This window comes from Ostrinia furnacalis, unplaced genomic scaffold (assembly GCF_004193835.3).
Source record: "Ostrinia furnacalis isolate ACB-3 unplaced genomic scaffold, ASM419383v2 OfSCF0780, whole genome shotgun sequence".
Lineage (NCBI taxonomy): Eukaryota > Metazoa > Arthropoda > Insecta > Lepidoptera > Crambidae > Ostrinia > Ostrinia furnacalis.
The window spans coordinates 474,425-489,560 of record NW_021131019.1 but is presented as its reverse complement, the minus strand read 5'-3'; the positions used below and the strand labels follow the sequence as shown (position 1 = coordinate 489,560).

General features: G+C 36.4%; 1 protein-coding gene across 1 annotated transcript; it reads left to right on the top strand.

Annotated features, from left to right (window-relative positions):
- Window positions 1-4,432: 4,432 nt before the first annotated feature.
- On the top strand, window positions 4,433-15,131 carry LOC114350068 (probable methylmalonate-semialdehyde dehydrogenase [acylating], mitochondrial). The gene is made up of 10 exons (XM_028300716.1): window positions 4,433-4,630; window positions 5,892-6,028; window positions 7,934-8,044; window positions 8,459-8,565; window positions 8,837-8,950; window positions 9,880-10,046; window positions 11,067-11,187; window positions 11,912-12,061; window positions 12,798-12,938; window positions 14,346-15,131. Exons 1-10 carry the CDS (start codon window positions 4,595-4,597, stop codon window positions 14,828-14,830), a joined length of 1,569 nt encoding a protein of 522 aa, XP_028156517.1. The 5' UTR covers window positions 4,433-4,594; the 3' UTR covers window positions 14,831-15,131.
- Window positions 15,132-15,136: the final 5 nt, after the last annotated feature.

Here is a 15,136-nt window from a genome sequence, read left to right as displayed (position 1 = left end):
ATGCCCATACTGATCAACTGCCCGACTAAACTATCGGCCGACGAAAAATCAACGGTGTGCGCCTACTCTTATACATTTTGTACTTAATTTATTCTGTGTTGTGTTGACAATAATCTAGAAAAACTACTCGTTCAAGTTATCTCAAGCCTTATTGCGCAATGCACTACGCTTGTTGTTTACGTCGATTTATTAATTTATTTGCGACATTGTTTTACCTCGAGGGTCGATTTTATCGATACTTATTCTACTTTGCCGATAAGAATAGCTATGCATAGTAAATAGGATAAAGATACGTGTTTTTTACCCTAGTTGGTAAGCTGAGCTCGTTATAACTAATTTTTTTTATTCTAATTGTGTGAGGTTAGATAGATCGTGTTTTCTTCATGTTAACGAAACATAAATTGAAGTAAAAAATACCGCTTCTTACGATACCTACTTGAAATGTTCAGGCAAAACTGTATGTTAATTTCTCTAAACGAAATTCAACTTTTACGAGTTGGTAGGTAGAGCACCACGTTTAATTTGAAACGCCTACATCATGTTTTAGTCAGCAATTTTATCAAGAAAAACTCTTTAATTTCCTGTTGGATTAGACTGAATGAATTTTATTGTAATGTTCTGTATTCATTTACATGTTAGCAGTTTCTGATTGGGGTCTTACTTAGTTAGTTCTTTTTACATGTTAAAAATAATTAGTGATGACTAATTTAAATTTCAGGTTGTGTCAAGTCGAGACCAAATCGTTAGGATATACCTACCTACCTACTTAGTAGGTAATTATTGAAAATAGGCACTTGAGGAAGAAACTTACTTCAGTCACCTGCAAGAAGTAGATTTACCATTATTGTTTTAGTAGACAAAAACTCTTATTGTCTTGCTTATTTTCATTTTGAAAAATATGGATTTTATTCTACCTGTTAGAAACTTTGCTAAAGTATCATTATCTTTATCGTTCTTATGGTTAGAGCAAAACATAGAAATTGTTTACTAATAAGTATGTTATAATTTATGCGTAGGCTACCAGCATTTACCACCGCAGTGTGACCGATAGCTCGGCCATCGACCCCCTTATCAACCACCTCAGCTACTCGCATACGTGCGCCAGCGCAGACCGCGTTTCAAAAATGGCGTTTTACATTTTCATGCGTACATAACTAGGTGTTGGAAATTTTCCACGATCTAGCACCATAGCATGCATGCATGACATGCTATTGAGTTATTACCTAAGTTGGTATTTAGGCGAAATTATTACTTAGATAGGTATACTTTGCCCATTTCAAAATTGTATGGTACCATTCATGTACACAATAGTAAACACCATTGAAATGAATTTGTTATAATAATAATAATAATTAGAGGACGTCACCACTGCCCGTCGATGTAGAAACTTTTTTTTGTTAACTCTTAAGTAATTATTCATGTCATAGCGAATGAAAGAAACTATTTTAGTTTAAAGAAACTAATTTTACAGTCAATATGTGTTTAATATTTATTTATATAAAAATACCTAATTGGATGTGTTGGATTAATGAGGTGTATTGACCTGAAAGTTATTGGCTCTCTATCAGTGAAACTTCAGGAGTCAGGACTCTCTAATTTACCAAAGGCAAATGGAAGATGCCTTATTATGGGAAGTGTAGGACTGTAGGCCATCACCATAAAATAGAAAATCTATATAAATAAAAATGAATTGATGTTCGTTAGTCTGATTATAACTCGAGAACGGCTGGGCCGATTGAGCTGATTTTGGTTTTAAAATGTTTGTCGTAGTCCAGGGTAGGTCTAAACGGTCTAAACGGTGAGCAAATAGGTACACGTGCGATATTGTTTTTCTGTGACAGACAAAATTCCACGCGGGCGAAGCCGCGGGCGGAAAGCTATAATAAATAAATAAAAGTAATTTTGTGCCAACATTTCCCATACAAGATGACTAACAACTCCTCCGAACAACATGTTCGGGAAAAAGGAAAAAATTTAATGCTTATAATTTATCCAACTTTCAGAGAAATTTAGTTTTCAGAGTATTCTGAGGAAATTGTGGAATAGGTACAAATATTACGGAAAAAGTTAATACATAATTGTTAAAAAAGTAAGTTAACAAATACCTATATCCCAACTAATATTATAAATGCGAAAGTAACTCTGTATGTCTGTCTGTCTGTCTGTCTGTCTGTCTGTCTGTCTGTTACGCTTTCCCGCTTAAACCTCGCAACCGATTTTGATGAAATTTGGCATAGAGATAGTTTGAGTCCCGGGAAAGAACATAGGATAGTTTTTATCCCGGTTTTTGAAACAGGGACGCGCGCGATAAAGTTTTTCTGTGACAGACAAAATTCCACGCGGGCGAAGCCGCGGGCGGAAAGCTAGTCTATATATATAAAAGAAAGTCGTGTTAGTTACTCCACTTATAACTCAAGAACGGCTGAACCGATTTAGCTGAAAATTGTCAGGGAGGTAGTTTAGAGCCAGGAGAAGGACATAGGATACTTTTTATCCCGTTCGAAATTAAAAAAAAAAGTCTGCTTATTTATTGCCATTAAGGCGGAACACAGTTCGCCGGGTCAGCTAGTGTAGTAATAAATAAAAGTACCCACAAATAACTACGTAGACTAGGTACCTACAAGGCAGGTAATTAAGGAAGTAATGATTTATAAGTTACTTATTACAATTGTAGATTCTGTGTTTCAAAATGAGTATATTTCCTTTTTATGACTGCTTAAAGGTAAACGAGATGGTGTACTTAAAAGTTAATAACTAGGTACCTACCTACCATTTCCTGTAGAAAGAAACCTACCAGAGAACAATAATGGCTTTAACACTGATTTCGAATTAAAAAGTTGTTTTTGAAGTGTTGTTATTTATTACTTAAACTAAGTAAATATAGTTAATGTTTAAACAGCCCACAGAAATGTATCAGAACTAAATAAAGCCTGTAAGGTTGCTGTCCGTTTTGTGGCAATATAGCATTTATCACAAGTCCATAAGATGCCCCAGTTTACCTTATGTGCTGTCGTCTCTTTGTACTATTAGGTATTGTGCCTACGGCCATCTGACTACACTGGCACATAGCACAACACTTACGTGATGTTTGATCAAGTGTTGACTAACAACAGAGCAGCCGTTGTTGGAGCAGTCAACGCGGTCTTTGTGGCCCAACCCTGCAACCCCACCGGATGCCGATCGTGCAGCTTACACAAAAATACCTATCTAACGAATCTGTCATGCAATGTCAACAAAGTAAAGTACAAGCACAACTACACAGCATAGTAAGTAACTATGCTGTGTAGTTGTGCTGACTGCTGCATGACAACGCAGTTTGTGACCATTTTATCAAAAGATAAGTGTTTATCTTGGCTACAAAATGACAACTAAACGCGCGGGAATACTTCTTCTTAATTATAGACACAAATAACTCAATCAAGCAAGACAAGATATTATTGCATATTTAAGGTAACAAAAAAGTTCAATTGTTCAACCGTGGTTCAACTGTGTTTGAGACTTGGCTTGCCATTTGCCTGAAAAAAACTTGTGTTAAAAAGTAGTTTGAAAACAAGGATACGGAAATGTTAATTTTTGGTTGTATATTGGCAATTCGTTTCATTTGTACCAACATACTAAAACGAATTAATGCTGCCATGATATAGGTAATTGCTACTATTTAGTGAATAAATCTAGTGTTTACGACGACATGTAATGACTGTGTTTTTAATACTCGTAATAATAGAATTTTCTTGAGAACAGTGTCACAGGGAAGTTTATATTAATCATATTAAATTAATTTTATTGTACATGAACCTAAAGAGATATTTAATGCTGTAGTACTTAAACTTTTGTATTATCTTTGTATTCGTCTTTCTATTTCTGCTTTTCTCACGGAGATAAATTTACAGACCACAATATTTACAAAGTAAATATTTTTTTTTTTTATTAATTTGCATTGCAATTATTTATAAAAAAAGTTTAATCTTATAAAATAATCAAGTTTCAAAATGATATTAGGCCCGTAATCTCGCGTAAATTAAATTAAAAAATATGAATCGGATTTAAGCTACTTAAAACATTTTATTTTTTGTAATTTGACAAATAAAAAGGAATAAAACAGGCATTTCACTTAAATGTAAAAAAAAGTTTTTTTCTGTTATTAGTACATAATTGAAAATAGTAATCGGGCAACACACAAATTGACGTTAATGACGCTGTCATAAATTAGCGCTCTGTTTCAAGCAGAAAGTGTTTCTGATGAAACAAAAAACAATGTTCGTGCGTGTATTACTAGCTTGTACATTTTATGCAAGTACTTTGACAAAAGCAAACGTTTTCTTATAATTAATTTGATGCAATTTACAAGGATTATCATACCTTAATTACTTAATAAAATAAACAAACTATTGACACTTATAAATAGTATCTGTGTAACGGAACGACTAAACCTTTTCAAAACAACACGAGATTTGCATAGTGACGACAATGAATAATATCATTATCAAATCAAGGTCGAATATATTCGTCGTATTTTAATCAGTTGGCTTGGCCCCCAACCCGCCTCCAGCCGTGTAGTGACTCTATCTTCTTGTCAGCTTATCTAGTCGCAGCCATGGCCTCAGCAATGCTGAAGTTGATGAAATCAGAGGTAAGTTTGTTATCACGATACTTATTGATTGAAATTATTTTTTCCCTAATTTAAAATGTTTTCCAACTATTTTCTGTCTTCTCAACCACGTCTCATCAGCCGGTGAAAATAGTTTTGGCCCTACGCCTAGGTTATGTCCTTAGTCAAAGTTTTATCTTAACTAAAGTTTATTAAAGAAGGTTTCTATGCTATGTGTATTTTATGAATAAAATTGAAAGTAGTTCCATTCATTAATTAAACACTTAAAAAGTCTAGATGATAATAACTTTATCATAACGCACCTTCGGTAGAACAAGGGCACAATTGTCAAAAATTGCAAAAAAGAGTTAAGTATGCAGAAATACTTTAAAAATGTGTAGCTAATAATTAATAGCTCTCCTGTAAAATTGCAAAAAGTGCAATTGTGCCCTTGTTCTACCGAAGGTGCGATAAAAGCATGTGACTGATGTTTATTTTAGAACTTCTTACTAAAATAGTTACAGGAAATACTGTGCTATGATATTTTTATAACTGGATTCAAAGCTTATAATAATATTCTGTTAGTATGTGTTTCAACAAAATGTTTGATTTTGTGGTCTGTTAATTCATGCATGCATCTTCTTTATTATTATATTTTATGACCTACAACTCTAGTTCTCTGTCTTATGCTGGAGGAATAATATTATTTTAATTAAGCTATCTGAAATAAAACATCCGTCGGTAAAAAAAACAACACACAACTAATTAATTATTCACTTTTAAACTACCCTATCTAATTAATTATTCACTTTTTAACTATCTACTTCCTTTGGAATCAAGGCCACTTGAAACATAGCATTTTTTATTTTTTCAACTTATACTATGACATAGCAATATTCAAATCAACTTACTGCTTTGTAGTTGAAATATACATTTTGTATAATGAGTCCAGTAACAGGTCTAATGTTAATGAGAAAGTTACTTGTTAAAGACACACACAATCACATGTGTGACCATTAGTTTTTATTTAGTTCAGCACTTTAAAATTGGATCAACTGTGTAAACATTAATTCCAGGCTGAAAAAAAATACCTAACTTATAAAAAGTATTTTTCTTCTGTAAAGTATTATTATAGTAATATTTGGAACACTACAAAATCGTCATGACAGATTTTTATTATGTGATAATTAATCATAACTATTCGAATAAAAATTTATTAACTTCTTATTTCCTTTTTTGATAATATTCCAATACTCAAATAATGTATGAAAATTAATGTAAATTAAATAAATTCTGTCCTCAGTCAGCGGTACTGCTGCGCAGAAGTTACAGCAGCTCCGCACCCACCACAAAGCTGTACATCGATGGACAGTTTGTAGATTCCAAAACAAGCAACTGGATCGAACTCACAAACCCAGCGACAAACAAAGTCATTGGAAGGTATATTCTCTTATTTTATAACTTTAATATTTGATAAGTCTTGTTCTAATTAACATTAAAAATGATAATGCTTTTGACTTGACAATAAATAATTTGGTAGGTAAGTAGGTACTTATCCTAATTAAGAAGTCTTAACAAATGTAAGGCATAATAATTTCAGATAATTGTATGGATTTCTTTTCATATAAAAATATTATCAATGTACCATCGGCCACAGTGTTAACTATCCATTGCCTATCAAGTCGTCTCGTTCTATCGCAAAGAATCGCCATTTGATTGATTAGAGCAAAAACGGAAATGGATAGTTAACAGTGTGGCCATGTGTACTTATTGTCATGTTTTTAATAAATTACAATTTTATAAACTTTTACAAATGCCCTGTATTCTGTACATGAATAATGTGTGAATTTCTTATCAGCACCTAGTATTAAATCTGGCCAGATAACATAATGACTTTATTGTATCATGTATCTTGTGTTTTGTGGTTTTATCATTTAAATTGACATAGCTGTGATATGAAATGTATAAATATTTCAGCAAGATTATGTAAGGAATTATGTAAAAGGGACAAAATTATGAGCAAACATTTTTCTGATTTGAGATAGCCAAGTTAAGAAATAAATAAATATGTATAGATTATTATTATTACGAGACTTTTAGAGGCATGTCGCGGTATTTGTTTAAAAAGTTAAGCCTCTGAGTTCGCGTAGAAACACGAGTAGGTACACGCCCCAAGAATGTCATGTGGTTATATGAATATTATCTGATAGTTTTCTCAAGCTGCTAACCACTTGCACCTGTGTAAACTTTTAAAATTTGATCATAATGATCACCAGGTGCAATTGTGGTCAAACCTGCCTTGTTATGCATAAAAAAAATCAAGTTAAAAAGTCAAGTTCATAAAAATTCGAAAAACTGACTGTATGGGGCTACGCGCAGTGCAGGGTTCTGTAGTTATACAACCCCTAATAACCTGGATAGTCTTATATGTAGGTAATTAATATCACCAGACCTCTTATCAATATGACGACAGGTCAGGTTACGCGTGTCAATCTGACTGCAAAGCTGGCTGCGGTTGCGGTATCGAATCTCACTGATAAGCTGAGTTGCACCATCTTATTTTGACTTAACAAGCGTCAAAAATCTGTCAAACTCCATACAAAAAGCACCGGTTATTGTTAAAGTTACGGTCAAAGTAAGTTGGTGCCTTATAGAGATGAGACGTATTTACTAGAACAGATCCACACACTAGGTATTTTACAGTACTAAGTGGCACCTATTCCAATTTTTAAAATACTTGATCCACCTAGTATTTTTTAAATTACACGATTTCCGACTCTACCATCAAAGTAATAGAGGTTATTATTGCATAATCCGTAGTCGTGTATTACGCGCACCGCGTATTTCTCGCTAAGCTTATGTGCGAACGTAGAGATTCACTCCGTCTCTGTCTGACAAACAAATTTGAGCGCAGGCAGGTGAGAGATAGGAATAGCCTGTTGAAGTATGAAGGGAGGATATCAATAAATCAACAGCCAGCAAAAACATTATTATTCAATTTCAAATTGCATTATTAATACTACGGTTGTATCTTTTCAAAGAAAATTGTATTTTAAAGTCATAATACGTGGATTAGTCCGCACTAGTCGCGTCAAGTATGGTAAATTACTACGTACTAGGTGGAATAGGTATGTATTTGGATCAAGTATTAATAAATACTTGGAATAGGTGCACCTAGTATCAAATTTACCTAGTATAACCCATCTCTAGTGCCTTAAGTTATGACTTAAGGTAAGGCTGAGTGCCTTAGACAAATATTCGAGCCATTTTTTATGTATATTTGTTTCAATATGCTTTTTAAGCTCTGCTGTTAACTATAATTTATTATTATTTACTTGTTTACAGAGTGCCAGAAGCAACCAAAGAAGAGTTAAACGCCGCTCTAGAGTCAGCCAAGAAAGCTTACAAGTCATGGAGTCAGAGCACCATCATGACCCGCCAGCAGGTCATGTTCAAGTACGTTTTTTTTCTTATTTCTATCGTCTACATCGTCAGGTTATTTAATCTCCACTGAAGAAGGACGATTCTCTCTTATTTACCAGAGTAAAATGGACTATTTCTTGACATACTCAACTTTTAGAATGTGCTTTAGAAAGTTACAAAACTTAAAACAAACAAACTGTCTAGTCCTGATGATTACTATGAGCACACAATGATTGAGAATTTTTTCAACAATCAGTGAACAAACCTTAAAGAAATATTTGACAGTTTGGTCCTACCTGATAACTTGTAGCCACCCAGGCCACAAGTCACCCTGGTAATCACAACTTTATGATTGGTCACAAGCGCCTAACTCACCGGCCACCGTTCTATTCCTTTTTAATTGGTAATAAATAAAAGAGACACCTAACTTTTAGTAAATTGTTTCAGATTTGCACGTTTGCTGAGAGACAACCAAGGCGTGTTGGCGGCCAAGATCACCGAAGAACAGGGGAAAACCATCGCTGATGCCGAGGGCGATGTGCTTAGAGGAATCCGTAAGTCATCAAAGTAATGCCATAAACGAAAAGCTTTTCGGACGTTTGTCATTTATACCGCCACCAACCGCGCGATATGGAAATCATTGGGGGAGGCTTATGTACAGCAGTGGTCGTCCTGTGGTTAAAATAATGATGATGATTTTTCATCCTTACATTACCGGCATTTGATAAAATTAAATTAAAAAAAAGGTTTAGATTTCATTTATCAAGTTTGTTCGTTTCAGCCGAAAGTTTCATTTATCAAGTAAACCAAATTATTTGCCCCCAGAATCGGTGGAACACTGTTGCAGTATTACATCACTTCAGCTGGGCGATAGCATCCAGAACATCGCTAAGGACATGGACACACACAGCTACAAAGTTCCCTTGGGAGTTGTTGGAGGTAAGCCAATTAAATTATCAATTTAAACAGTCAAAATAAATATTTGAAACATAGTTGAAACATTGCATAATGTTCTTGAGATGCTTTGCGCGTTGTTAAGGGATTTTTAGCCATAATACATAAATAAATATGTATTTGGAAAATGTTCGAACTGTAACAATGTTGTTAGGTGGGGAAAATGTTTGTTAGTCACTTTATAATGCGGTCGCCGCTCACAATGGGTCACATCACAGGATCCTTGCAGTTATGTCAATCATCATCATCGCAGTTAATGTAGTAAGTAACTGCGAGTACTGATGATGATTGATGTAAGGGATACTTTTTACACATTGAAAAAGATGCACAGATTTTAGAGTGATGTGCAGTGTCCCGTAATAAAATCTACACTTAATGTAAAAAATACAAAATATCTTACTAATATTATAAATGCGAAAGTTTGTATGGATGTCTGGATGTTAACATGTCTGTTACTCTTTCACGCAAAAACTACTGAACGGATTTTGATGAAACTTTACAGTATTATTGTTTATAACCCAGAATAACATATTGATTACGATCTGTGACAAAATAAATTTCACGCGGGTGAAGTCGCGGGCATCAGCTAGTTATTAATAATTCACAAATACAATAGCTTCAAATTTCAAATGACTTTTTTTTACATTACGAGAGCATCCTTGTATGAAACAATATTGACATTTGACAGCTTCCTAAGGCCATAAGAGTAGGCGCACACCGTTGATTTTTAGTTGGCCGATAGTTGTGCTCGATTTTAATTTGTATGAAGAATCGGCCAAATCGAATCGGCGTAGTGTGCGCACTCCCATACATGCCCATACTGATCAACAGCTCGACTAAACTATCGGCCGACGAAAAATCAACGGTGTGCGCCTACTCTAAAATTCAATAAAGATGATCTCTTAATTCGCCAGGTGTGGCTGCCTTCAACTTCCCCGTGATGATTCCCCTGTGGATGTTCCCTCCTGCACTCGTGACGGGTAACACCTGCATCATCAAGCCCTCAGAACAGGACCCGGGCGCGACCGTCATGATGATGGAGCTCTTGGCTGAAGCGGGAGTGCCACCTGGTGTCGTCAATGTGAGTATGACCAGGCCCGTTCATCTCAGTTCAAAACAAAACACGTACGATGGACCACCTACAGGATTCTGTGGTAGTACCACAGAATAATAATCGATAATCGAAGTTTTACTTCGCGAAGGTATTTAAATAAATGAAAGCTCAATGTCATTAACAATATGGTGTAATTTAGCCTGTCTCAAGAGTCTAGCACCATTTTGTTGACAAACGTCAGTGATCGGCACTGCGCCGAAGCTATAGGGCTGACTTCGGTAAAATGATGTGACGTGAGGTGCCAAACTGCGGAAAATGGCGGAGGAAATACATGATTTAGCATAAATTATCATGAATAACTACTTATTTACCTCTCAGTGTCTTGAGGCAACTTAAAAAAGTATATTCTGTGTTTTTATTATTATTTAGGCAGTTAAATACTGCACAGTATTTAGTAGACCATTTTCTTTATTTTCTTCCATCATACACAAGAATACGCGTGCGTGAGTCAATGTTCGCTCGTATGTGAGGCCTTGTCGAATAGTATCCTGTAGGTGGGCCATCGTGCGTGTTTTGTTTTCGATGTAAACTCGCGGAGATGAACAGGCCTCGTAGTACTTATTATTATTCTGTTGTATGACTTTTATAGAAAATTCGTCCGTCAACTAAAAGACGTCCATTGCTGGATAAAGGCCTCTCCCTAGGATTTTGACAACAGCCGGTTGTGGTGAAATTCCCGTATCCATGCGTTTAATTTCCGCCACATTCACTACATCGTCTATCCATCGAGTGGGAAGCGTGCCCACATTACGTATTTCGGTCCGAGGTCGCCACTCGAAAACTATGCCCTAACGGTCATCAGTTATACGTTGAATCTTTTTTTTTACTTTTACACCGTGCCAATTTAAAACAACACTTCCAAACACTAGCCAAATGATGCTTCAACATTTTTGATGGCACATGTAATGCGCCAATATTTTTTGCATAATATTGTCACCCGTTGCTATGACAATTTTGCTATTTCATAACCATCATATTTGATATCAGGTCATCCACGGAACCCACGACGCAGTGAACTTCATTTGCGACGAGCCCGACATCAAAGCCGTGTCCTTCGTAGGAGGAGACGCGGCCGGCAAACATATCTACAACCGCGCTTCTGCTGCAGGTTAGTACTATTCTTTGGAGCAAGTTGATGTTTTTTAACCCTTAAAGATGAGGGAATCATCATCATCATCATCATCATCATCTCAACCATAGGATGTCAACTGCTGAACATAGGCCTCCCCCAATGCTTTCCATGTTACCCGATTGGTAGCGGCCTGCGTCCAGCGCTTTCCTGCTACCCTTATTGCCTTTATTAAAGATGAGGGAATAAGGTTAAGAATATGGTGGGGAATATATTCCCACTGCCTTATTAAGGGTTATTGCGACAGACGACATTGTGTAGAAATAGACAACAAAATCTCAAATATGAAGAGGGGCCCCCAAAACTGAGGGTAAAAATCAGATGGGGCTCTTAAAGTGGATGCATAGTAACTACGAAGCAAAGACAAAGCCACGCCCACTTCTCTATGATTTTGGGTGTTTTGTTTGTGGAACGTTATAATCCTAATAATTATCAAATCGAATTAACACAAATTATTTGCTTTATCAGATATGACATTGCGCTGGTATTATCTAAAAAATCCCTCATACCATGTTTGATGCAAATAAAGATTTCTTATCGCATTTAGGTCTGCAGATTTTTATGTAATTTGGCATATCAGTTTTTTTATAGGCATCGCCAGGAACACTCACCATTGGGTCGTTTTCGTAACTCTGGGCACACAATTCAATACCCTCATGTTATTGTTAAAGATGCTTGTATAATCTATTTTTTAACTCCACAGGCAAGCGAGTCCAAAGCAACATGGGCGCCAAGAACCACGGCGTGATCATGCCTGATGCCAACAAGGAGCATACTCTCAACCAGCTCGCCGGTGCCGCCTTTGGGGCTGCAGGACAGCGCTGCATGGCTCTCAGCACTGCCGTATTCGTAGGTAAGTTTCATGGCTCCCCAAATTGAATTTAATAACTCACAAGATAGGTAATTGATGCCTATTGTTCGTTGTGTAATGCCCGTTTTCACCATCAATCCCCAATTTTTAAGTGATCCATAGAGACAAATTAAATTTTCATGGGAAAACGAAATTTCTGTTATGTGTTACCATAGGGGTCACTTAAAAATTAGGGATTGGTGGTGAAAACGGGCATAAATCTCTTTTTTAAAGGTTTACTCAACATTTTATCATCTGTCTTCCCCTTTGCACTGGAGGGAAGTCAAACCCAAACTTTGGACTTCTCTGATTAATTTCGTTGCGCGTCCAATGACAGTTTAAATTTCCCCTGTGAAAAACTTGACCTGCACTGGTTGGGTTTTTATTGGCGGTCAAGCTGTAGTGTAGATACTGGCTACATAGGAGTTGCAGCGATGGGAACGAGAGGTGGGAATAGTCACGTACCAAATCTCACGCCTTCGGAATGTTAATTAAGTAGACCAGCTCGCTAGATCCGCCTTCGGGGCCGCGGAGCAGCGCTCCATGATACTTAGCACTTCCCTATTCTTAGGTGAGTCAATATCAGGGTTTGACGGTAAATCGGAGGCCACCTGACTCTGACCAAACTTCGTATTGAAGTAGCTATTTCTCATACGTTTGGAAAAATAATAGTCGGGGCCCAACAAACGCTTCCCGCCTAACTTCTTACTCGCCTATAAACCATACACTTCTTTTAAAGGTGAAGCAAAGGAATGGATCCCGGACTTGGTGCAGCGTGCGCAAGCGCTGAAAGTGAACGCGGGTCACGTGCCCGGCACCGACGTCGGACCCGTCATATCTGCCAACGCCAAGAACAGGATCCTGCGCCTTGTGGAGTCAGGTAATCTATCTATCTATATAAATAAAATTGATGTTCGTTAGTCTGATTATAACTCGAGAACGGCTGGGCCGATTGAGCTGATTTTGGTTTTAAAATGTTTGTCGTAGTCCAGGGTAGGTCTAAACGGTGAGCAAATACGCGCGCGATATTGTTTTTCTGTGACAGACAAAATTCCATGCGGGCGAAGCCGCGGGCGGAAAGCTAGTAATAAATATAAATAGATAAAATCAGCCCTTACTATCATCGTGGCAATGTAAATTTTAAACAACTTTTAAAAAATCGAACTGCCTAAGGCGGGAAGAAGCGACTCTAATCGCTAAGAAATTAATTAATCATGACCATGACCATTAGCAGCGGTTATTTCCACTTGTCCATCAGTATCGCCCCATATGGGAAACTGGGAATTTGTAAAAAAAATTTCATTCACCATCATCATTAGCAGCGGTTATTCCCAGTTGCCCTCACCGGTATCGCCCCACAGGGGAAACTGGGAATTTGTAAAAAAAATAATGTCATTCACTATCATCATTAGCAGCGGTTATTCCCAGTTGCTCCCACCGGTATCACCGGACACTTGGAATTTGTAAAAAAAAATATGTTCCAGTTGCCACCGGTGTTTCCTTTTGAGGTAGCAACTGGGAATTACATTATTAAATATCTCAGTCAGACATTAATTTTTTTTCGATTTTAGTAAATTAGACCATATATTTGTCTCCATAAACCCATTTAATATCACGTGAATGTGAGTCTTTTAGCTAAGGAAGATAAAAAAACATAATCCTCCTTCTGGCGCAGTCGGGTAAAAACAAATTCGCATTCACCTTATTGTATTTTTTGTGAATGCATTTATTAATACATTTTGGTATAATGATAATAATTCTAAGAAACCGCACGGAAAACGACTCCGCTCAGAATTGAAATAATATCAACACAAGTAGCAAACCTCATAAAGCTACATTTGTTACAAAAAGACTATCATTTCATTCATTGAAACATTTAATGATGATGTTATCAATGGTGGTGAAATATAACATTATTATGGTTAGTAATAATTTTATGTTATCATGTCATGTCATATGATAGTACTTGTATGTTGAATCCTCAGTTGTAAACGTTAGTAGTAGCAGTAGTTAGTTAGAATTTATATCAGTTATGTAGTGTAGTGAATTAGTTATTGTATTATAAGTTGAATATAGCAAAATACGTGATAAAGTGGGAGCAATATTTTATTCATTTAGATTTTTATGACATTTTGAAAAAAATAATGGATCCCGTATCTCAAGACGTGTAATACGAACCTTTTATAACATTAATATTGTTCCCATATAGTCGTTTTCTTATGATTTATCTCCCATGATCCCTCTGATCCTATGCGACTTATCTCAAAAATGAAAACTTTTCCAACAGGAGTCAAAGAAGGAGCGAAACTGGCTCTCGACGGCCGCGGCGTCAAAGTGTCTGGCTTTGAAAAGGGCAACTTCGTCGGCCCCACCATCCTTACCGGAGTTACACCCTCCATGGAATGTTACAAGGAGGAAATATTCGGGCCCGTACTCGTCTGCCTTTTCGTCGACACCCTAGACGAGGCCATACAAATGATCAACTCAAACCCCTACGGCAACGGAACAGCTATCTTCACTACCAACGGAGCCACCGCCAGGAAATTCTCCCACGAAATCGACGTCGGCCAAGTCGGCGTTAATGTCCCTATCCCTGTCCCGTTATCCATGTTCTCTTTCTCCGGATCAAGGGGCAGTTTCTTAGGAACGAACCACTTCTGCGGTAAACAAGGTCTTGATTTCTACACTGAATTGAAAACAGTCGTGTCTTTCTGGAGACAGAGCGACGTATCTCACACCAAAGCAGCCGTGTCTATGCCCACCCAACAGTAATTTGGTTGAAAAAATGTTAGAATAATAATACTATTTATTGAAATTGATTTGAAGGAGGTAATGGAACTGTCATAGACAATAATATTCAACAGATAATAAGTGTATGTAAACATCTCAGGAATTGCCATTATTTTTGTATTTGTTTTTTACGTAATTTAAGTAGAAATGATATAAAGCATTTATTTTATACTCTAAAGATATTTGTGCCTACTCGTAAATGAAGTCTTCCAATATGTATGTTTATTGTTGTTTTTAATATTCACCTTGTTAATTATGCATAATAAATAATGTGTTTATCAATTCTAT

Bases quoted from the DNA above. Each gene is read 5' to 3' on its own strand.
- LOC114350068 (XM_028300716.1), top strand. From the start codon at position 4,595: ATGGCCTCAGCAATGCTGAAGTTGATGAAATCAGAG. The intron at 6,029-7,933 runs GTATATTCTCTT...ACTTGTTTACAG, and splicing joins ACAAACAAAGTCATTGGAAG to AGTGCCAGAAGCAACCAAAG. The intron at 12,939-14,345 runs GTAATCTATCTA...CTTTTCCAACAG, and splicing joins CCTGCGCCTTGTGGAGTCAG to GAGTCAAAGAAGGAGCGAAA.